The sequence below is a fragment of the Perca fluviatilis genome, chromosome 10, assembly GCF_010015445.1.
Source record: "Perca fluviatilis chromosome 10, GENO_Pfluv_1.0, whole genome shotgun sequence".
NCBI lineage: Eukaryota > Metazoa > Chordata > Actinopteri > Perciformes > Percidae > Perca > Perca fluviatilis.
Genome location: NC_053121.1, coordinates 17451384 through 17474295, shown reverse-complemented (window position 1 = coordinate 17474295; position 22912 = coordinate 17451384). Strand labels below are relative to the sequence as shown.

The 22912-nt window shown below is 41.0% G+C and overlaps 2 protein-coding genes across 4 annotated transcripts; one reads left to right on the top strand and one right to left on the bottom strand.

Annotated features, from left to right (window-relative positions):
• Positions 1–10073: 10073 nt before the first annotated feature.
• LOC120567259 lies at positions 10074–16049 on the bottom strand. Of its 2 annotated transcripts, XM_039814160.1 has the most exons (12): positions 15825–16049; positions 14861–14982; positions 13870–14044; positions 12266–13780; positions 12085–12177; positions 11894–11998; positions 11664–11773; positions 11357–11548; positions 11076–11238; positions 10806–10971; positions 10597–10691; positions 10074–10504 (listed from the first exon to the last, which is right to left on the bottom strand). In XM_039814160.1, exons 1-12 carry the CDS (start codon positions 15883–15885, stop codon positions 10419–10421), a joined length of 2883 nt encoding a protein of 960 aa, XP_039670094.1. In that variant the 5' UTR covers positions 15886–16049; the 3' UTR covers positions 10074–10418. The 2 variants fall into 2 exon arrangements, with proteins under 2 accessions (XP_039670094.1, XP_039670095.1); XM_039814161.1 differs by lacking the exon at positions 15825–16049 and having other exon boundaries at positions 13870–14055; positions 14861–14968.
• On the top strand, positions 16045–22647 carry LOC120567260 (cis-aconitate decarboxylase-like). 2 transcript variants are annotated; one of them, XM_039814162.1, is made up of 6 exons: positions 16045–16128; positions 16638–16692; positions 16867–17054; positions 18162–18254; positions 18690–18895; positions 21235–22647. In XM_039814162.1, the coding sequence occupies exons 1-6, from the start codon at positions 16111–16113 to the stop codon at positions 22160–22162; spliced, it is 1488 nt and encodes a 495-aa protein (XP_039670096.1). In that variant the 5' UTR covers positions 16045–16110; the 3' UTR covers positions 22163–22647. The 2 variants fall into 2 exon arrangements, with proteins under 2 accessions (XP_039670096.1, XP_039670097.1); XM_039814163.1 differs by lacking the exons at positions 16045–16128; positions 16638–16692; positions 16867–17054 and adding an exon at positions 17769–17872.
• Positions 22648–22912: the final 265 nt, after the last annotated feature.

Below are 22912 nucleotides of genomic sequence, written 5' to 3'. Positions count from 1 at the left end.
TGTATTACCTTGTTATGATATAAGAAGTGACCCATACAATGTGCCAAACATAATGTGCCACATGAAGAGACAGTGCAGCATGACAGTAGCAACAGCTGACAAGATTTGGGTCTGTGGTGACCAGGTCCACCTCACACAAACTTCTTCTCCCATTCTCTCTCTTGCACACACACACACACACACACACACACACACACACACACACACACACACACACACACACACACACACACACACACACACACACACACACGCGGCACCGAGTGGGGTTCTCTGATGCTCGGAGGCGAGCCGTGGCCGGCTCGGAGCCCTACCGCTGGCGGAGATGCGACAGTGAGGACTGGTTCAACGGCTTGGTCAGCGACATGAACTCGTAGCGGCCGTTGGAGGTTGCGAACGGGGTTTTTAGCTTTATGAGATTTTATCTGTTAATCCTACCGACGTAGACACTTTGGCGTTATGTAGTTGACCCGCGGTGGTGAAATGTCTGCAGTTCTGGGCGGGTTGTTGCCGTGTTCTGATTGTTCTCATCTCAGCTCCGCCGAGACAAAATAGACATGCCATTTAAAAAAAATGTCATTTATTTATGTATCATCATCATTCAAATATCATGTTTTCAAAAGCATCACTTTCATCCAATTTTTTGTGACATATTTAGACTGCAAGCAGGCACATCTGGACAAACTAGCAGGCTTATGTGCCGGAGCTGAACCCCGGAGAGCCCCGGCCCAATTTAACCCCTCGTTATATATATAACGAGAGCTATATAAATGTATATACATTTATATACATATATATAGGCTACGTATAATGTCCTGGGCAGCAATTTAAAATAAGTGAAGTGTTGTGAACGCAGCGCGCTGGGACGAATGTCCGCATGTGCCCAATAGAAACGAGGCAGCCAGCCAGGCACGGAAGAAAACACTCCATGGCAACGCTGCTGTAACTTTTACTCATTGAGGAATGTTTCTCTGCTTGCATCAAGCCCGGCCGATGTCCCGCCCCCGAGAGCCATATACCCCACCGTGATTGGTGGGTTCGTTCAGCTCCGCACACAACACTGTAAAGTACCATACATATCAAACTCGCGGGCCGCACTAACATTAAACTTTCATATTAAGGCGGGGGCCACAAACTATCGTCCCGCGGCCGCGAGTTTGAGACCCCTGTATTAAAGTGTTATTCTGGAACTAATATGAGACTTCTGCCGTCATAGTTAGATACATTTAATACATCTCTTCCAAAGTAACAGCCTTTCTTAGTACAAAATTCTCTCTTGTAGACAGTGTTTTCCTGTTTAGCTGCAGTGGAGAAATAACAGCAGAAAGAGGACATTTTGTATAAGACGCTAACTTTGAAAGATTACCACTGTATTTGACTAATTTGGATTTCTAAAGCATCATATCAGCTTCAGATAATATTTTGAGTACACTTTCTGTTAAAGATGGGACTGTGGATTTTATCCCTCATCACTTACATTGAAAGATTGTTAGGGAGGGATCTCTTAATGGCCACCGTTTCAATGATTATTGTTTTAACATTAACATTTAACATTTCCATTAAGCTTGGGAATCTAAATTCAGGTTATCCATTTTATGGCCATTGGAAGATTAGTGGATGTTTAAATTCAGTTGTGTAATTAAAGATTAGGGTTAGGTTACATGATCTGCAGACGTGAACAACGCAGGGGATATTTCACATGATAGGTGCTAATCAACTTTGATTTGACTCAAAGGTGTTACCAGAAGAAACACCTGCAATCAAAGTGATAGGAGCACGGATGCCACTATTGTGTCCTCTCATTTATTGTGGGTGGATATATTTGAAAACTGTACACATGTAATTTATCATGGTGGTTGAACTCCTTGTTGAGTGGGACACTGTCCCAAAATAAAAGACATTTAGTTTTTTTAAATTTTAAGCTGACCAGAGCCATGGGAATCTTTCCTCATGATAAACTACAGAAATGCAGGAAGTGTCCACATTAAAGCTTTCCCAGCATTAGAACAAATAATTGATTTTCCTTATTGTACATTTGTCACAATTATCCCTCTATAAAAATACAGTTTCACATTTATGGGCTACTGCATTATCTTATTATTGCCCCACCTTATATTGGTCACATTGCAGTTGTTTTTGATTTTCTCAATCTTTCCTTATTGCTGTATGAGGTGTGTATTCATAAGGAAATATTTTATTTCCATGCCATACAATGACAACAGATCTATTGTAAAAGTGTCTTTGTCACCTATTCTCATCCATTGCTGTATTTCCATTATAAATTAGGAACTAAACCTGAACCAAAAGAATATAACCTTACACATTTTGTGGTTAAATATATTTATTAATAAAATGGGATCATTAAATGTCAGTTGACCAAGCATTCTTAACATAAAAATCCAATAATAAAATAATTTTTTTCTCAGTCTGCCAGTAAAGGCCTATTGCTCACTTTTCTTTTCCCGGAAGATTTGTATTTACCAGGGATAAAATTACATACATCACTTGTCTTCTTTTTGTTCGTTAGATTGTGTGAATTTCCATGGTGGGTGGTTTCTAAAAAAAGCTCCGCAACTTTACCCTCTGGAATTTCATTAGTGTTTTATGACGACGGTGTTTTAATATTCATTATTGAAAAACATGCTGCCCAGTCCTTCTCTTCTGGGAGACAGTAAAATGTTATTTCCTCATCTTTACATGAGTTACTCACACACTATCTGGTGACTGCTCTGTCTCAGGAAAATCACTATTGAGTTTCAGTTGAACTCAAAATAATGGGGATTGGCATGCATAGATGTTATGTGTAAATCTATAGATTTATACTTATGTAGATTAGGATTAAAGTAAATGATTTGTCAAATGAAGATTTTACAACACCCTATAATAGCCACAAAGTAGGCCTTAGTACAAATGTAGAGATGTCCTGAATCTAAAGGATATTTCACAAGTTCAATTCAATTCAATTTTATTTATAGTGTCAAATCATAACAGGAATTATCTCAGGACACTTTACAGATAGAGTAGGTCTATACCACACTCTATAATTTACAAGGACCCAACAATTCCAGTGATTCCCCCAAGAGCATGTATGAATGCGTAAGTGCGACAGTGGAGAGGAAAAACTCCCTTCTAGGAAGAAAACTCGGACAGACACAGGCTCTTGGTAGGCGGCGTCTGACGGTGCCGGTTGGGGCTGTCATGAACAATGGCAATAATAGTCACAATAAAGATAATGGCTAGAAGTAGTAGTTGTAATAATTCATGGTGTCGTAGAGCACAGCAGGACGTAACAGGGTGTGGCAGGGCGTTGGCCGGACATAGCAAGCCGAAGCCGGGCATTGCAGAGCGTAGCAGGGTGTAATAGGGCACAGCAGGGCGTAGAGCAGGACCATGCCGACAGCTGTCACCATGATGTAGGTGCCATCATGATCCAAGGAAACATGCTGGGCGGAAAAAGAACATAAGGACTCTGGGGAATAAGCTCCCCGGAGCTAGGTTAGCAACAAGCATTTCTGGGACATGGATACACACAGATGGAAAGAGAGAGGAGAGAGAAGCTCAGTGTGTCAAAGGAGGTACCCCGGTAGTCTAGAACTATAACCGCATAACTAAGAGCTGCAGGGAAGGAGAGATAGGGAGGCTGTGGTCCGCAATTGTGGCTACACACCTTCCCCTGCCGTTCTAGTTGAACGCTGCGACTCCTTACTCCCTAAGTATACAGAAGCTTTTTATGGGGAGAAGCTGAGATAGGATGGGGGTGCGCCATGACTGTGGCTACACACGCTCCCTGCCGGTATAGTCGAACGCTGCAACTCCTCACTCCCTAACTATAGGCTTTATCGCAGAGGAGAGTTTTAAGTTTACTCTTAAAAGTGGTGATGGTGTCTGCCCCCTGAACCCAGATTGGGAGCTGGTTCCACAGGAGAGGAGCCTGATAGCTGAAGGCTCTGGCCCCCATTCTACTTTTAGAGACTCTAGGAACCACAAGTAACTCTGCATTTTGGGAGCGCAGTTCTCTAGTGGGACAATAAGGTACTAAGAGCTCCTCAAGATATGAAGGTGCTTGACCATTTAGAGCTTTGTAGGTCAGAAGAAGGATTTTAAATTCAATCCTGGATTTTACAGGAAGCCAATGCAGAGAAGCTAATACAGAATCAGAATCTGGATCAGCTGGAGAGTCTTAAGGGTTTTATTTGCGCATCCTGATAATAGGGAATTACAATAGTCCAGCCTGGAAGTAACGAATGCATGGACTAGTTTTTCAGCATCGTTTTGAGACAGGATGTTCCTAATTTTGACAATGTTACGAAGGTGAAAAAAGGCTGTTCTAGAGGTTTGTTTTAAGTGGGCGTTAAAGGATATATCCTGATCAAAAATATCCAAGAAGAGTAATTATATCTTCGGATAATGAGGTTCGGAGGTGTTTAGGGCTCAGCACAATAACTTCAGTTTTGTTTGAGTTTAACATCAGAAAATTGTAGGTCATCCATGATTTTATATCTTTAATGCATACTTGAAGTCTGTCTTAAAACAAAAGTCAGGGGCCCATATGGACATTGAAACAAGTTGTTCTTGCTGTAATCATTCCTCCTGTTCACTTTATACTAGTCTATATCAACGACGTTTGATTTCCGGGATTGTTCAGGTGCCGCCGGGAATTCCGCCGGATGTCTCTCATTTTTAGCTGGACGTCCGTCACCTTCAATTGAAAGTCTAAACTCCGGTCAATTTATCAGCTATGAGAACTATGTTTAACTGCTCCTCAGATCTCTGCAGGGTAAATCGACATAGCTAGCTAAACTATCTCTCCAATCTGAGTTTTCTGTTGTACAACTAAAACAACTTTTGAACCAAAACAAGTTCCTTCCCGAGGCTATTTTGCAGAGGTGATTAGCATCGCCCAAGACGATTGTGATTGGTTTAAAGAAATGCCAATAAACCAGAGCACGTTTTTCCCCCATCCATGTTGTGTGGATTAGCCAGACCCTCCTCTGCAGCGCTGTGGAGGAAGGTCTGGCAATGTGAGACTAACTTCATACTGACCTTTAGAAGATCCTTTCCTAAAGGGCTTGTTGTGATGGGGGAGAGAAGAGATGGCCCTCTTTCAATGCAACAATGTATTAAAGTGTTATTCTGGAACTAATATGAGGCTTCTGCCGTCATAGTTAGATACATTTAATACATCTCTTCCAAAGTAACAGCCTTTCTTAGTACAAAATTCTCTCTTGTAGACAGTGTTTTCCTGTTTAGCTGCAGTGGAGAAATAACAGCAGAAAGAGGAAATTTTGTATAAGATGCTAACTTTGAAAGATTACCACTGTATTTGTCTAATTTGGATTTCTGAAGCATCCTATCAGCTTCAGATAATATTTTGAGTACACTTTCTGTTAAAGATGGGACTGTGGATTTTATCCCTCATCACTTACATTGAAAGATTGTTAGGGAGGGATCTCTTAATGGCCACCGTTTCAATGTTTATTGTTTTAACATTAACATTTAACATTTCCTTTAAGCTTGGGAATCTAAATTCAGGTTATCCATTTTACGGCCATTGAAAGATTAGTGGATGTTTAAATTCAATTGTGTAATTAAAGATTAGGGTTAGGTTACATGATTTGCAGACGTGAACAACGCAGGGTGCTAATAATCTTTGATCTGACTGAGAGGTGTTACCAGAAGAAACACCTGCAGAGATTAAACCTAAAACTTCCTTTGCAGCAATCTTTTCTACTAATGCCAGTAAACGCTCTGAATGTGTCTGTTTTTCTGAAAATACTTCCTGACTCTTACTCAAGTCAAAACTCAAAGTCTAAACTCGGGTCGATTTATGAGCTATGAGAACTATGTTTAACTGCTGCTCAGATCCCTGCAGGGTAAATCGACATAGCTAGCTAGACTATCTTTCCAATCTGAGTTTTCTGTTGTACAACTAAAACAACTTTTGAACCAAAACAAATTCCTTCCCGAGGCTATTTTGCAGAGGTGCTTAGCATCGCCCAAGACGATTGTGATTGGTTTAAAGAAATGCCAATAAACCAGAGCACGTTTTTCCCCCATCCATGTTGTGTGGATTAGTCAGACCCTCCTCTGCAGCGCTGTGGAGGAAGGTCTGGCAATGTGAGACTAACTTCATACTGACCTTTAGAAGATCCTTTCCTAAAGGGCTTGTTGTGATGGGGGAGAGAAGAGATGGCCCTCTTTCAATGCAACAATGTATTAAAGTGTTATTCTGGAACTAATATGAGGCTTCTGCCGTCATAGTTAGATACATTTAATACATCTTTTCCAAAGTAACAGCCTTTCTTAGTACAAAATTCTCTCTTGTAGACAGTGTTTTCCTGTTTAGCTGCACTGGAGAAATAACAGCAGAAAGAGGACATTTTGTATAAGACGCTAACTTTGAAAGATTACCACTGTATTTGTCTAATTTGGATTTCTGAAGCATCATATCAGCTTCAGATAATATTTTGAGTACACTTTCTGTTAAAGATGGGACTGTGGATTTTATCCCTCATCACTTACATTGAAAGATTGTTAGGGAGGGATCCAGGGCTGTACTGGGACTGAAATTTAGCCCGGGACTTTAAGATGGAGAGGCCTCTTACGCGAGTGCCCTTGGTGCACAAGCAGAAGGATTTTTTGCAGTTATTTTAATTCTAATCGTGTTTTTATGGTATAGAGAATCAGATTACGCTGAAGACCTTCAAGAAACTTTAGGATGACACCTGCCTCCTCAGGTTGTATAAGCAAGTCACCACTGCGCTGAACACAACCAGGTCAGCAAAACCTAATCTCGAACACATAAGTCACAGTATACTACTATCTAGTATGTGGAACTATTGGCATTTTATCCAATATGTAAATATCTGATTGATTGATATGCCTAATATGATTGCCTACCCAGCCCTGCACACTGCCCCTCTACCTGTCTGTTTCCTGCTCTTCCTCTCTCCTCCTCCTCCTCTCTCCTCCTGCTGCTACTCCTCTTCTCTCCTGCTGCTCCTCCTCCTCCTCTTCTCTTCTACTGCTCCTCCTCCTCTTTTCTCCTGCTGCTGCTCCTCATCCTCCTCTTCTCTCCTGCTGCTCCTCCTCCTCTTCTCTTCTACTGCTCCTCCTCTTTTCTTCTGCTGCTCCTCCTCATCCTCCTCTTCTCTCCTGCTGCTCCTCCTCCTCTCTCTCCTCCTGATGAGAGTGTCACCAAATCCAAACCTGACTGAAAGTAAACTCTTTTTTCGGCGCCTTAAGTTTGAGCCAATTGGATGTCAGGAAAAACGAGGATCAGTCCAAGTTAGGAGGGGCCCCTCAAGTATCCCCCCTCAAGATTGAAAGTATTGGTTTGGCCCGGTCTGAAACACACACACACACACACACACACACACACACACACACACACACACACACACACACACACACACACACACACACACACACACACACACACAGACACAGCGCTCCGCTGCCGGCCAGGCCGGTCGCGTATGAAAATAAATTAAAATAGCCCCACATCATCACATACCCTTCACCATACCTAGAGATTGGCATGGTTGTATGTCAGTTAGCCTAATAACTAGTTTGATTTGCATTGAGACATGATTTTATGGAAAGAACCCCATGCCAATCTCTAGGTATGGTGAAGGGCATGTGATGATGTGGGGCTATTTTAATTCCAAAGGCCAAGGGAACTTTATCAGGATGCATAGTATCCTGGATCCATGAAATAACAAAAAATAATAATAATAAAAAATAAAAATCTGCCTGCCTCTATGGGAATTTAACATAGGGGTGTACTGACTTTTGTTGCCAGCGGTTTAGACATTAATGGCTGTATGTTGAGTTATTTTGAGGGGACTGCACATTTACACTGTTATACAAGCTGGAAACGTAATACTTTACATTGTAGCAAAGTGTCATTTCTTCAGTGTTGTCCCATTAAAAGATATAATCAAATATTTACTTAAATGTGAGGGGTGTACTCACTTTTGTGAGATACTGTAGGTGCTAATCAACTTTGATTTGACTCCAAGGTGTTACCAGAAGAAACACCTGCAAAACCTAAAACTTCCTTTGCAGCAATCTTTTCTACTAATGCCAGTAAACGCTCTCAATGTTTCTGTTTTTCTGAAAATACTTCCTGACTCTACTCAAAATGATTAACCAACATGTAGACTTGTGGGTTTTGTCACATTATAGGTGCTTATTAACACTGATCTGACTAAAAAGTGTTACCAGAAGAAACACCTGCAGAAATTAACTTCCTTTACAGAAATCTTAGGCAAACACTGGCCTGTATTTCTTTTTTATTCTTCTGTATAAAATTCTTCCTAACTCTTACTCAGTGAAGATGATTCAAACCATGTACACTTTCACCTGATAAATAAGAACCAAGAACCATACTGGCCAGGATGTTATCTTCCAGAAATGTGTTATTTCCTCGTTTTGGGAGTCATTGAGGCTGTGTGCGCTGAAGTCTACAGTGTGTTATCTGCACGGTAATTCTGTAAGCCTATATTTATTATTTGAAATCTCAATGATATCATGTTTCAGTAGGGTTAGGTGTTGGTGGGGCAAAGAAAAACCAACTATATTTCCTTCCCGTTACAGATGTCTTTGAGGGCCAGGAAAATAATTTTCTTCAAGGAACAAGGGTTTTGATTTGATTGAGTTAAAATTCAAGGAAATTTCTTTTCCATTGCATACAGTACATGCCCATACTTCAAGTTTTTTCAAAGACACAAGACACAAAGTAGTCCCTGTTCTTAGGATTCAAACAAGTTGAGTATTTTAAGTAGGATTCAAACCAGTTTAGCTGTTGAAAAAAGACTTTCCAATTATTTATTTCAAAACAGGAGGTTTTATATGGGTTTATAATTGTTTATTAGTGATGTGTCTGGAATAAGTGGCTTGATGACTGCAGTTTTCAGGGTCTGTGGGAAGACACATGATTTAGGAGACTTGTTTAGAGCTTATAGAAAATGTGATGCCATCCAATTTGAAACCAGTGACGGACTGGCCTTCTGGAATTTGGGGAAATGCCAGCAGGGCCGCCCTCCGATGGGCCACTACTAATGTGTGAAAAGATTCACTCGGAAGGCAGAGTTCCTAATTTCCAAGCTAGGTTATTGACAAAAATTGGGCCGGTGTGTTGCAAATGCCAGGGTCGTTTCTTGATCGTCACTGTTTGAAACATTAACAAAAAACTGTTGGCAGAAAATCAAGGCAACATGAGGAATATTTTAGATGTTGTGTAATGTCCTCTAGGTTTTCATGGTTGATAAAATTATGTCATGGTATTAGAATTTGTTTTTCGTGGATGCATGGACAAGATTTTAAGTATAAGAAAATTGTGCAACGTTTGTTGTGTTTGTCTTAGTACCACTTAGTTTTGTGCGAAACTGCTTAGTGAACTATATATCTCGTTGCACAATATGTCATCTTACTTGCTGCTTGGCTGGTTGCTTGCTAGCACATTAGCTAATTTCCACAACACATATAGAGTTATCTTACCCGATGTGGAAAAACAAGTAAGACGGGTTGCTTGTGTGAGTAATGTTACATCTCGGTACAAAACACAGGCATCATAGCTTCAGTAAGGCGTCATTTATGCATCTACTTATTTTATCATCACTTACATTGAAATAACGTTAGGGAGGGATCTCTTAATGGCCACCGTTTCAATGATTATTGTTTTAACACAGATGTGAAAAATTATAAACATTTCCTTTAAGCTAGGGAATCTAAATTCAGGTTATCCATTTTATGGCCATTGAACGATCCACTGGTTAATTATTGTACTAGTGGGAACAATATGCAGCTGGTTGTGGGAATACAACCAGCAATAGTAAACGGCTATTGCAGTCTGTATTGTCATTTTGGACACTGGTTTCAATTTTAAATGGAGTACCTCCTCACTGCGCACTAAATCCATGGTTTAATTCCAGCTGGAGGCCTTTGTTGCATTTCATTCCCCCTCTTTTTTCTCCCCTTCTTTCATGTCACCTCTCAATTGTCACCTATTGAATATAGGCAGAAATGCTATGAAAATGTTTTTAAAAATGGATTAATTGAAAATGACGTAATCTGTGACATTGTTATTTTTATTTTTGGACACAAACATTGCACAACATTAGTCAAATTCATTGTTTGCACTGTGAGCTTAATACATACAGCAACAGAAAATGTATCTATTTCACCCAGCTTATTATAAACATAACTGCGTAATTCATGTCGTGACATTGTGAGCTACAAATGTTTTTTTTATTGTAACATTTGCCAAGAAAACCACACATAGGCTACACAACCAGCAATACACATGCTTTCACTCAGTCATTCACATATCATCCATTTAGTGTTTCTTCTTTTCTTGTAGGGAACAAGTCATGATGAGGCTCTCTGAGGTAGAGAAATGAGGTACGAGACAATCACACCATAGCGCTTTTCACTCTGTCGAAGATCTGTCGGACTTTTACTGCAGGGACACATCCTTCCCTTACGATGGTGATGGTCCCTGTGGAAAGAGTGAGATGGGCTTGAGTTAGAAAGTGCCTGTGAAAACAAAATAAAAAAGAGGGAACGTATTGGGAATATTTTGTGTTTCACCTTCATCAATCTTCAGGCAGTTAACCACGGTGGAAGCAACAACTTCATTTGAGTCTCCGTCACACAGAACCCCTTGGATCTTGTGTCCCAGTCGACTGCAGCAAAAAGAGATGGTATGATAGGAGAGAGTGTGAGTGAATGTGAATTCATTAGCAATATACTGGGATGCCATGGTATGTAGTGGGTCAGTTCTGTGAAGAGACACGTACTTGATGACCATGGTGTGGTGGGTGCTGTCTGGCTCTCCGCTGGGATTGGCTGACGTGATAGCAAGGGGTCCGGTGATGTCACATAGGTGGCCTGTCACCGTGTGGTTAGGGACGCGGATCATGATGCTATCCTTGGTGCCAACACGGTCATAAGCTGGCCCCACTCCTACACAGGATAAATTAAAACTGAGGTGAATACTGATAATTCATATTAATAAACTGGAAAAAGTTGTAAACTGAATCCAGTAACATTTAAACTGAACAGTTTACCTAGTGTGAACAGCCAGTCTCCTTTGCTGACGATGCAGCTGATGCCGCCTGGATACACATTCCTCATAAACTCCCAGAGCAGAGGGCTGAAGGGAGGCTTGGCTGCCACCAGCTGCTCCACGTTAGAGATGCAAATGCAGATGGGCTTCTCTGCTGGTCTGTCCTGGACGGGGTCACAGATAACAGGTTGATGAAGACAAAATGATGAAATTGGATAAAAGTATCTGTGTTATATCAAACTTCCAAATAATACCAACTACCAGCATGTTTTTCATTCTTACTTTAATATTATAGATGTTCTCTATAGCTTGAGGATTCTTGCAGGAGGCAGCCAGGGCATACACAGTGTCTGTGGGAATACCACACACTCCTCCTTCTTTCAGGAGGCCAGAGATCTTCAGGAGACCACTGGTGAGTCGGGAATTAGCCACGGGACAGGGAAGCTCCGGAGCAGATTCCTGCTTCACTTTCTCCTGAGACAGGCCACAGAGGGAGGGACATTTTAAAGAAAAAAATTAACAGGATCAAATATGACAGACCACTGTATAATTAGCAGAAGAAGGCAAAAAGAGTGTTTTAATTGGTTACCTTTCTTAAGGGAGGGCCCATAGGTAGCAGTCTTTGTGAGAAGATACAGTTCACCAGTGATGCCAGAGCTCCATATATACAAATTATTGAAAGTAGTGAAAGCATGGCAACTGTAAAGAAAATGTCAGAATGTTTCAATATATCGAGTTTTTACTGATATTATTTTCATTTTCGTTTATTTCTATTTTAAAACATAAATGTGATCAGAATGAGGCTTTGTCCATACTTACTTTCTAGCTCATAAGGCAGTCGCTGCAGAGTGGAAAGCAGGAAACAGACCAGAACAACCTCCATGACTGCTGTTAGAAACAGCAAAACCAGGTTCCTGTTGGCAGCTGACATAGACAAAGGAAGGATCAAATCAAGCTCAAAAACAAACTAATTAATTAAGTCTTCTATTAAAAGATCCTGTTGACCTTACCAATCAGCATAAGGAAAGCATTAATGACCAAGAGAGCAATGGCTCCGGCTGTAAAACCGTAAGCTTCCTCTGTGGAAAGCTGAAGCATGTCACCTAGAAAAAAAACTTGGGATCAGAATGTTGTGTAAATCAATGAGAACATGTCTTCTTTTTAATACATGTTTGTTCCGACATACTGTACCTGCAAACCTAAACCAGGTCCAGGTTGCCCATACTGCTACATAGATGGATGAGATGACTGAACCAAAATGGCCACCTCCTGTTACTTGCAGTCGGCTGACATAGACCTGGATGATGGCTCCAGAGATGAGGACCCAAGGGATAGTCAGATGAAGAAAGGTAGGATTCGTTCTGGATGAACTTGCATGAAGAGCTGAGAGAGCTGCAATCCCATTTGAAAGGTAGAACAGGGTGTCTGAACCCTGGTCAGTTTGGGGTAGGGGCTCTGGGTCCCCCTGCTCGGCCCTGCAGCACTTCAAAGCCTTCTTCAACTGGTCAGAGGAAATGGGCTGTGGTCCTACAGGGATTAGAGACTTCTCTGCTATGGTGTTGATGAGACGCGAGAAAGTGCCATACAATGAGGCTGCGGTGAACAGGCAGCAGGCTACACCAAAGAAGATGTAGTATCCCTGGAGAGGAATCTGGGGGATTGTTGAGAGCGTAAGCAGGAGAAACAACATGTTGTGGATCAGCTCTAGGACATCTGTGTTCAGGCTTCCCACACAGAGCACCACGCCTGCCATCACAAAGAACCAATTTCCCACCATTGTTACCCTACCTGAGGCCACATTAATGTCCTCCGCAACCAGAGCAGATACCACAAATTCATCCCAAGCTTTGATCAGCCAATATGTGGCATGGAGACCAAACTTAGTGGTGTGGTAGCAGTCTTGGCGCAGATGGGCGTAGTAGCTGGAGAACAGCTGGGCAACTGTGATGATTGAGACCCATGCTACTCCTAAGCCAAAGGACTTCATGTACCCAAAGCTGTAGAAAGCAAAGATGAAAGAGGCAACAGTGTCACAGAAGAAACCCAAGGCCATGGGCTCTGCATATTTTGTGTTTTTCTTCTTCTCCTGGCCAATGCTCTGGGCGCTTGCTGAGTTGGGGGTCCCTAGCAGAAGAACATTAAAAAGGGGGGTACCGAAGCCTTTGAGGACTAGACGTTGAGTCAGACCTTTTACGAGCAGTGCAGCTGAACCATAGATGGCAAAAATCAGAATGAGCAACTCCAGAACCCCAGAGACCACGAGAGCCCAGGAGCTCGCTACCAGACCCACTGCTTCAAAAACTAAGGTGGCTGTGATGGCCCCAAAAACAAAAGGCATGATGTAATTGACTGTGGCAGAGCAGAAGGCTAGGAGAAAGGACAGAAGGATATAAGGGACCAGACCAGCGATTGCTGACTCTTTTATGGACAGCAAAAGATGGCTAACTGGAATCTCTGTGGTGGCATTCAGAGACATGTTGCTCATCATGTTAGTGGACAGGGACAAATTGTTCATCATCTGATGTGGCATAGATGCTGTTGCAGGAGTTTCAGCTAAGGCACCGAAGTAGATTCGGGTGGCACCATAACTGCCCCAAAGAGCAGCATAGCCAATGAACGCAGTGCCACTCAGATGATCGTATCTTCTAAAGGAAATCAGTCCAGCCACCAGTTGGCATATACCACCAATCAAAATGAGATGAACACCTATAAAAAAACATGGAATTGAAATTACTAAGACATTTTTATATTATTTTTTTATAATATAATTTTCGCAGATTTACTAAAAGGTTTACCTGCAAGTATGTTTTCCACTCCAACTGGTGCATTGCCAGTGTGTGCTGTATTGAAGTTCTGTAGCAGTACGAGGAATGCACTTATCCCATTGGATAACATGCCTAACACTCCTGGTTCACCATAGAAACTGGCTGGAAACCCATCTGATGTTGCCATCCTGTCTTTCTTGTCAAGCTGCAGTTTCACTGAAACAATGAAACAAATGACACAGAAAACATATGCATGAATGTATGTATGTTTTCCATTAAGTAAGTATAATGTGCAATACCAAATACAGAAATCACCCCCAAAATCTAACAGTCTAATCTAAACAGTGTCACTGTGTTGCTCAAATATGGATGCAAACTAAAATCACAGAGAGAGAGAGGTCACTGTTGTGTGTGGTCGGAAAGCACAACTTAACGGTTTGCACAGCATTTTACTTTTTTTTTTAAAGACTAAAAGCTAATTACATTTAAAAATATATATACTGTATATATACAGTATATAATATATATATAATATATATATACTGTAAAGCACATATGACAAACTGTGAGAAAACAAAATTTGAATGGAAAGTCCTACTGTCTTTTTTCTGTCTTCTCTCCCTAAATAGAGAGTCTTTAGCCCTGCCCTATCATAAGTGGGCTGACCCACTGTAGCAAGAGACACTGAGGAGTAGCTGTATTAACCAATCCTGCTCTAATGTCTGGAAAGCAGCAGGTGCCAGCCAGGGGTGTCAGACTGGATGCTTGAATAAATAGCTGTGGAAGAAGGGAGGGGCCCGTAGAGTATAACTTTATACAGGGCCCAGAATTTATTTAATCGCCCCTGGTGCCAGCATAGGTGAGCAATTTATTCCTAACAAACAGACTGATATTTACTGACATTTACCCAAAAGACACGCCTGGGTTTGATTATGTCCTTTAAATGTTTTCAGAGTTGTTATGGTATTCTGTTTTTTTCATAACTAAAGCGGTTTTCTAGCAAATGGCAAAAAAGTCTTACCTGGTGAAGACGCTCAGACAGATGAACTGTTGAGTTGTTCTGAAGCAGGGATGAAAGTTTGTCATAAATAAGGCCTCCCCGTGTGTAGGAGGAGTTCATGAAAATCCCCCACAGTCTGCAACCTGAGAGGTGACATCAAGTGACTACGTTTACATGCAGCCAATAACCCGTTCAAAACCGGAATATTAGCAATAACCCGGTCGCGCACGGCCATGTAAACACCGGCAAAAACCCGAATATGCTCATATTCCGGTTTTTAAAAACCCGAATATGCTACCTGGGTTACCCCTTTTCTAACCCGAAATTTTGGTCATGTAAACGCGTATCGGCATATCCCCATCAAAAGGAACATTGATTTGTGTTCTGCGCATGTTCTATTCGCAAGGAATCTTGGTCTTTTGAGTAGAGGAACTTCTTGTATGTGCCAGAAAACATAGTTATAATAATAATTATATACTATAATAATATAGTTATATATATATATATATATATATATATATATATATATATATATATATATATATATATATATATATATGTCAATGCAGAAAACCTGCGCGCAGTATACCAGAAGTAAACAAGAAGTAGAGGTAAACGTGCGGCGCGAGCACAGCACCACACTTTTGGAGCGAGGAGGAAACCAATTTCTTCATTAGTGTGGTGAAACCCATGAATATAATGTATTTTGTTGACGGCAGAAAGTACCGAGATAGTGAGATTTTTAAGAAGGTGACCGAAAAGTTATTGCGTCTTAAGGTTGTCCGTAGGCTACGTCCAGACGCTAACCGTGCGTCGCCGTTTACGTCGGGATATTGCCATTTGATTACAAATGCCATGTACACAGGAGTAACTCTCTATGATCACGCATGTAAACGGGTTATTACGAATGTTTCAGAAACCCGAATAGTGACCTTAACCCGATCATAACCCGAAAATTGACAGCTTGTAAACGTGCTCTTCTCACCATTGGACAATACAGTTCCACTCCTTCCTCCTCCTCTTCTGAGTATGGTGATGCTGGTCATGACGATGATGATGGTGGTCAACGTGGAAATTAAAATTTAATTTGATAAGGTGATACACCTCTGTTGCTGGCACTTCCCTGTTCCTCCCAGGCCAGTGTCATAGCCCTGGGTTATATAAAGCAGGTCACAATCCAAAAAGCACCACCATCCTTTCAACAACCTGTTGACTGCAAACCTACTGCATCTAAGAGAAAGAAAAAAGAAGAGCAAGAACTGACTGAAGCTATGATCTCCAAATTACAGGTAAAGATATAAAATATTTTTACAGGATTATTTTGATTAATAAGGATCTACTGTAATCAGGAATTTTGTTCAGCCTTGAGTAAGTCAAATACATTGCTAGGTATGCCTAAAACTGTTCAACTTTATCCAGTCTAGGATTTAATACAAAACTCTAGAATCACAATATAGTTTTAACAATGTAGGTGTTTTCTTGAGAAGATGGTAGGGGAGAATTTAACAGAGTTGTTGTTAAATGTTGCGCAAATTACACATACTGTACTACACCTGTAACACTATACAATAGCTCTTTTAAAGGGTCACACAGGCTCAGTTTTCACTTAGGTGATGCCAATATCCATTAAAAGGTCCATTTAATTAGATCTGAGTCTAACAAAGAAAAGGCAGAAAATCCATCTATGTGTTTGTGACCTGTAATGAATCTGTAAGAAAATAAAACATAATTATAATACAATTAAGTCACACTTAGTGGTTTACAGGTGCAAGTAAAGATATTCTGTACTGTCCTGCAGAAAACCATTAGACCAGTGTGGGCTGTCAGAGGACTGCATAAATCTGCAGTGGAAGGTAAACTTAACTCTGTTCTCTTGTCCAAATACAAGACATTTCTCTATGGTTCAGCCGTTCCAAACAGCATTTTTACTTGTAGACAAATACTAAAACTAAACATTTCTCTTGTATCTACTCCAGATCTTGTTCTTTATTTGTGCAAACACCATTTTTTGCTCTTTCCCCCTGCAGTCTTGAGGCGCCCGGCCCCTGAGGACACAGTCACAGCCAGCTTTGGGAAGTTCATCAGTGAAGTAAAGCCCCAGCACTTGTCCTCTGTGGTGCTCCACCGCAGTAAAAGGATGGTGCTGGACAGCATTGGAGTTGGTGTGATTGGCAGCACAACAAACGTGTTTGAGCTGGCTCTGCAGCACTGCCAGGTGAGGCAGAGGGGAAAGAAATAACTCTAAGGTCTTATCTGATATGAGGCAGTAAGACAGATTAAAGAAATTGCTTGACCTTATGCAAACAGTAGCCTAGTCGTAAATCAGTGCAACAGCTGTGTGTGGACTAGAGTTCGGATCGGGCCGAATTTTTCTGTCCGAGCCCGGCCCGAGCCCGACACAGTTAAAATATCATTTTTTCTCATACTAATGACACATGTAGCCTACGTTTGTTTGTGTGGTAGGCTAAGCCCGCTTTTATTAAGCAACTGTAGGAAGGCATTCGGAAATGTCAACAGATGAGCGCATCAGCGCACACGGGGAAACAAGCGCACGTTAATAAGCTGTTAAAATGTTCAATGTGTTAAACCTTTTTTGATTGCTTCCGACCATGGTCAGAAAGGGGAGACTCGTTTCCTCCAGGGTCGACGTTATTAAATGAATAACGTGGGGGTTAAAATCCCGTTTCTGGTGAGCAAATGAATGAACTTCGCTTTCAGTCTGGGGTTTATCTCGAACACCGCACACACTGTGTACAAAACATAAACTTATTCCACCAACTCTGCTCCGGTCGCATCTACACGTCTGCTTCCTCTTTCTCTCTCTCTCTTCTGCCCACTTTACACACTCACTGAACTCTCTTAAAGGAGCCGCAGCACCATTTTACAACAAATGCCTTATTGCGCTGATGTGACCGAGCCCGACCCGAACCAGACCATAATTTCTAAATATCTGTCCGAACCCGGCCCGGCCCGTCCCGTCCGGGACCCGTCGGGCTCAGTTCGGGTATCCATACCTTAGTGTGGACAGATGAGGTGAGTCAAAAAAATAAATAAATCCCAGGTTATTATTATGCTCAATTGCGCGTTGGTGGACAGGCAGGGTTGTTAATGTTCCGTGACCTTTTTCTCCAAATTTCAGTTTTTGACATATGACTTAAAAAGAAACGTATTCAGCTTCAACTGAAGAGTTATATGCCGAGCTTTTTAAAGTAAAGTTCACTTTAAATATGTGACGACACAATCTGTGACTGTAAACTCTTGTATTAAAAATGTCCTTGTGACAACTCCCTGTGTTTACCTGTCTCCGTCTTTTCCCCTTCAGCACATGTATGCTCCTGATGACATCAGCTCTGTGTACGGACGCAGGGGCACCAGGCTCTCCCCGACACTGGCAGCTTTCGTCAATGGAGTGGCTGTGAGTATTAATGGGTGGGACATTGTCCCCAGCGCACCTCAGATGCACCTAACCCATTACCACAAGCAAAGTACACATATTTTATACTCATCTATGGTACCATCTGCTAACACTAAATTGAACCCACATTTCCAGCATAACGTCTGTAAACATCGCTGGCCTCCTTCGTAAAGAAACCATCAGGATGTCAAGCTAATTTATGCCACATGTATTTGCCTCCAGTGGATGAAGCCATGTTACGGCAATTAAAAGTATTTTAAAATAAATTATAATGGCCAAAGTGAGTGTTAACTGAGAAAAGAGATGAATTGCATCATGTACACTACACACAGACACAGTGTTAAAAGCTAGCTACTGTATTATTTCATGAAGCACAGTTACTCTATGTACAATTATTTTGTTGTTGAAATTGTTTTTTTTTTTTCTTTGCTGCAGACTCACTCCATGGACTTTGATGATACATGGCACCCTGCCACTCATCCCTCAGGAGCAGTCCTTCCTGCTGTGTTAGCACTCAGTGACATGATGTCTGCTAACAGCAAACCCAGTGGCCTGGACTTCCTGCTGGCGTTCAACATCGGCATTGAGATCCAGGGCAGATTGATGAGGTTCTCTAATGAGGCCCACAACATCCCCAAGAGGTAAAAACCTCAGGGCGTGAGTCCTATTGGACATAGACACTGTAATTTATTTACAGTTTTTTACGATCGCTATGACACTTTTTTCAATACTTTTAACAACTTTCCTAAACTCTTAACACGGTTAGCACAACATCTGTCTGTGTAGGCTATACAATTAACACATTTCTTATTGCTTAGACACAAAATGCATACATTTAACACAAATTTAAAATGCTTGAACATCTTTTACACACAAGCTCCACCAAAACCAAAACAATGGATCTTTACTGCCAAATTTACAAATGCTTTCACACTGTATGTCAGAACAGATAACATCCTGTTCTAAACCTAACTTATAGGCTAAAGTCAAAGTGAACAAAATAAACACAAATATATCCCCTGCATTTTATACATGCATTTATTGAGAAACAGCTGATTGAACACACTCAGGTGTTGAGGTTCTTTCAATCGCATGATCATATGGTAGTACAGTAAAAGAGGACCTATTTGAACAATATACTGTAGATGAACACATTACAAGAAAAATGCCTTCACGAGGGAGAGGAAGAGGAGTACCAGGACAATTCTGTCTCTGTCTCCTTTTTTTTCATAAATCGTACATTATATAAAGCTACTCTGAGATGGATTATTCATTTTTTGTGTTGAATCTCTGCAGCAAAAGAAACAAAATGGTGACCGGGTTGGATCATTGGGTAGAGCAGGCGCACATATACCTGCAGGTTTGTGCCCCGATGCAGAGGTCCAAACTTTCAAATCCAACTTATGACGATTTATTGCATGTCTTCCCCCTCTCTCTCTCTCTCTCCCCCCTTTCTCAACTAGCTGTCCTGTCAAATAAAGGTGGAAAAGCCAAAACAATTATCTTTAAAAAAGTTTTACTAAACCCCCCTCCCAAAAAAAGGGAGAGAGGCTTCAAGAGAAACTGCAGTGCAAAACACAATATATGATCAATACAATCACTATTATCTGTTGTATAAGGGCAGACCTGACTGACACATATAAAATAAAGCAGTTTCTGTAATTCCATGGGATGTTAGTGTTTTGTATGATATTGTTCTATGATTTACTAAATGTTCCTGTTGGGAGAGAACATGTGTTAGTGTTTTGTTTGATATTGTTCTATGATTTACTAAATGTTCCTGTTGGGAGAGAACATGTGTTAGTGTTTTGTATGATATTGTTCTATGATTGACTAAATGTTCCTGTTGGGAGAGAACATGTGTTAGTGTTTTGTATGATATTGTTCTATGATTGACTAAATGTTCCTGTTGGGAGAGAACATGTGTTAGTGTTTTGTATGATATTGTTCTATGATTTACTAAATGTTCCTGTTTGGAGAGAACATGTGTTAGTGTTTTGTTTGATATTGTTCTATGATTTACTAAATGTTCCTGTTGGGAGAGAACATGTGTTAGTGTTTTGTATGATATTGTTCTATGATTGACTAAATGTTCCTGTTGGGAGAGAACATGTGTTAGTGTTTTGGAAGAATTATTTGATTTTGAGACATGTTTGCATTGTTTTGGTAAACATAGTGTATTGTGTTAGTGAATTATTGTATTTTGAAAATCAGTGTTGGAGTTTAGTTTACAATGTGTGATTTTGAGCATGAAATTAACTGTTTTGCCAAACGTGTGTTGTAGGTGTGTTGGTGCGTTAAGAGTTTAGGAAAGTTGTTAAAAGTATTGAAAAAATTGTCATAGCAATCGTGAAAAACTGTAGTCTAAAAGCAACATTGCAGTAGGTTTTGTAAATTACTAGGTCATTACAGTGATGATTTAATAGATATAAAGCCAGTTTACTGTTGAGCAGTTTTTATTTGTACTCTACATGGAGAACAAGTATCCACATGACTCTAAAGAGATCCATATTTGACTCTGCTGATCTCTGCAGTGTGGTTTACAAGGAGGCCTGTGCAGTGTAATGTGCAGCCTCTTAGTGGTGTCAATGAGCTGTAAAAGGCGTGTTATTATGTTCATCTCAAGGACAGCCGAGGCTCTGTGGGTACTGTAAGCACAATTAGCCATGTGGAGGAGAATATCACACAGGACTCTTTGGCAAGTGTTTACACCAAGTCAAATGACCCACCACATTATTTGCTTGTTTATCAAATACTGAAATGGCCAAAAACCTACTTCCTTTAACATCCCTGAAGTAAGCTCTGAAAGTGGAAATTCTCGTGAAGGAGTAGCTGTTTGTACAAAGAGTCATCTTTACATGCTGGAGCTCTAACCATAATGATGGAGAGCAGCCATTTAACATGCTCCTTTAGTGACAAGAGTAAAAAGTACCAAAACACCTGACCAAAGTCTCTTTCTTTCTGTCTTTCTCATCACCAGGTTTCACCCTCCCAGTGTGGTGGGGACCATGGGAAGTGCAGCCGCCTGTGCTCGCCTCTTGTCTTTGGATCCCTCCCAGTGCAGTCATGCCTTGGCTATAGCTACTTCTCTATCTGGAGCCCCAATGGCTAATGCTGCCACTCAGTCTAAACCACTCCACATCGGTAATGCCTCACGTTTGGGGCTGGAGGCTGCTCTGCTAGCATCCAGAGGCCTAGAGGCGAGTTCTCTGGTCCTGGATGCTGTCACTGGTGTGGCTGGTTTCAATGCTTTTTATGAAGACTATGTACCGCAGCCTTTAGAATTATCCAATGATGACGGCCATATGTTCCTACTAGAGGAGCAGGACATGGGCTTTAAGCGCTTCCCTGCCCATCTAGGGATGCACTGGGTGGCAGATGCTGCAGCCTCGGTCCATAAGATTCTTGTGGGATTTGGCCCTGGCACTGTCTCCCCAGCTCAAGTCCAAGACATCCTGCTCAGGGTCCCCAAATCAAAGTACATCAACAGGCCTTTCCCTGACTCTGAGCATGAGGCACGCCACTCTTTCCAGTTCAATGCTTGCAGCGCTCTCCTGGATGGGGAGGTGACTGTGCAGTCTTTCACACCCGCTGCCTTAAGACGCCCTGACCTACTCGCTCTGCTGAGCCGTGTTCGCATGGAGCATCCCCAAGACAACCCAGCTAATTTTAACAGTATGTATGGTGAAGTCCAGGTGACACTTGTTGGGGGAGACATTCTGAAGGGACACTGTGACACCTTCTACGGTCACTGGCGCAACCCGCTAACCAATGAGAGCTTGAGGAAGAAGTTCAGAAATAACGCGGGGGCCGTGCTTCCCTCAGAGAAGGTTGAGAGGCTGATTGATGTGGTGGAGGAGCTGGACAGACTTGGGGACTGCAGGGCCCTTCTCTCACAGCTGCAATGAGAACTCAGACATACACAATGAGAGCAGCACAGAAATCATTGCACATAAATACATATACCAAATTAGTTACAGTAACATTTATTTAAAATGACACATTTGTCCAAATCAATGCTAAGGAATATCACATGTTTACCTATTGGAAATGGGGAAAAAGAGCTATAGGCCACTACACTGTGCACTGCAATTATGTTTCCATATGCTATGTCTCGTTTGACAAATACTGAAATATCTGTTGAGACATGTCAAAACATATTTTTCTGATTTACATTGTGCCTAATTATTTCATTGTATTATTCTAATTTTTTAAATTAAGAAATCAATATGAGTTGTAAAATGTGATCTAGTTACATTGCAAAGTGAAATTAAGAAAGATGTATGTACTTTATAATGTATTTATGAGGTTTATTATGTATTCATACTTTCAGATAGAAACATTTAACAAATATTACAAAATTCTGTACTTTATACTGTGTTTATGTGCCAAATAATGGATTGATTAAGTTAAAGTTATACAATGCAAATATTTGATGCTCATGTAAATACAACACTGTTTCCTCTTTGACATTCCCACGTCACTACAAAAAGGCATGTTTGTGTTTTAAATTTTAATAAAATTACAAAAAAAACCACTAAAAATTAAATTGATGATGGAAGAAAATGGTGTGAGCAAATCTGAATGTGTTCTCCTTGGCAGACAAAAATTCTCACATCTCTTCCTGCGAGTCCTTAACCACACATATTTAAACACAC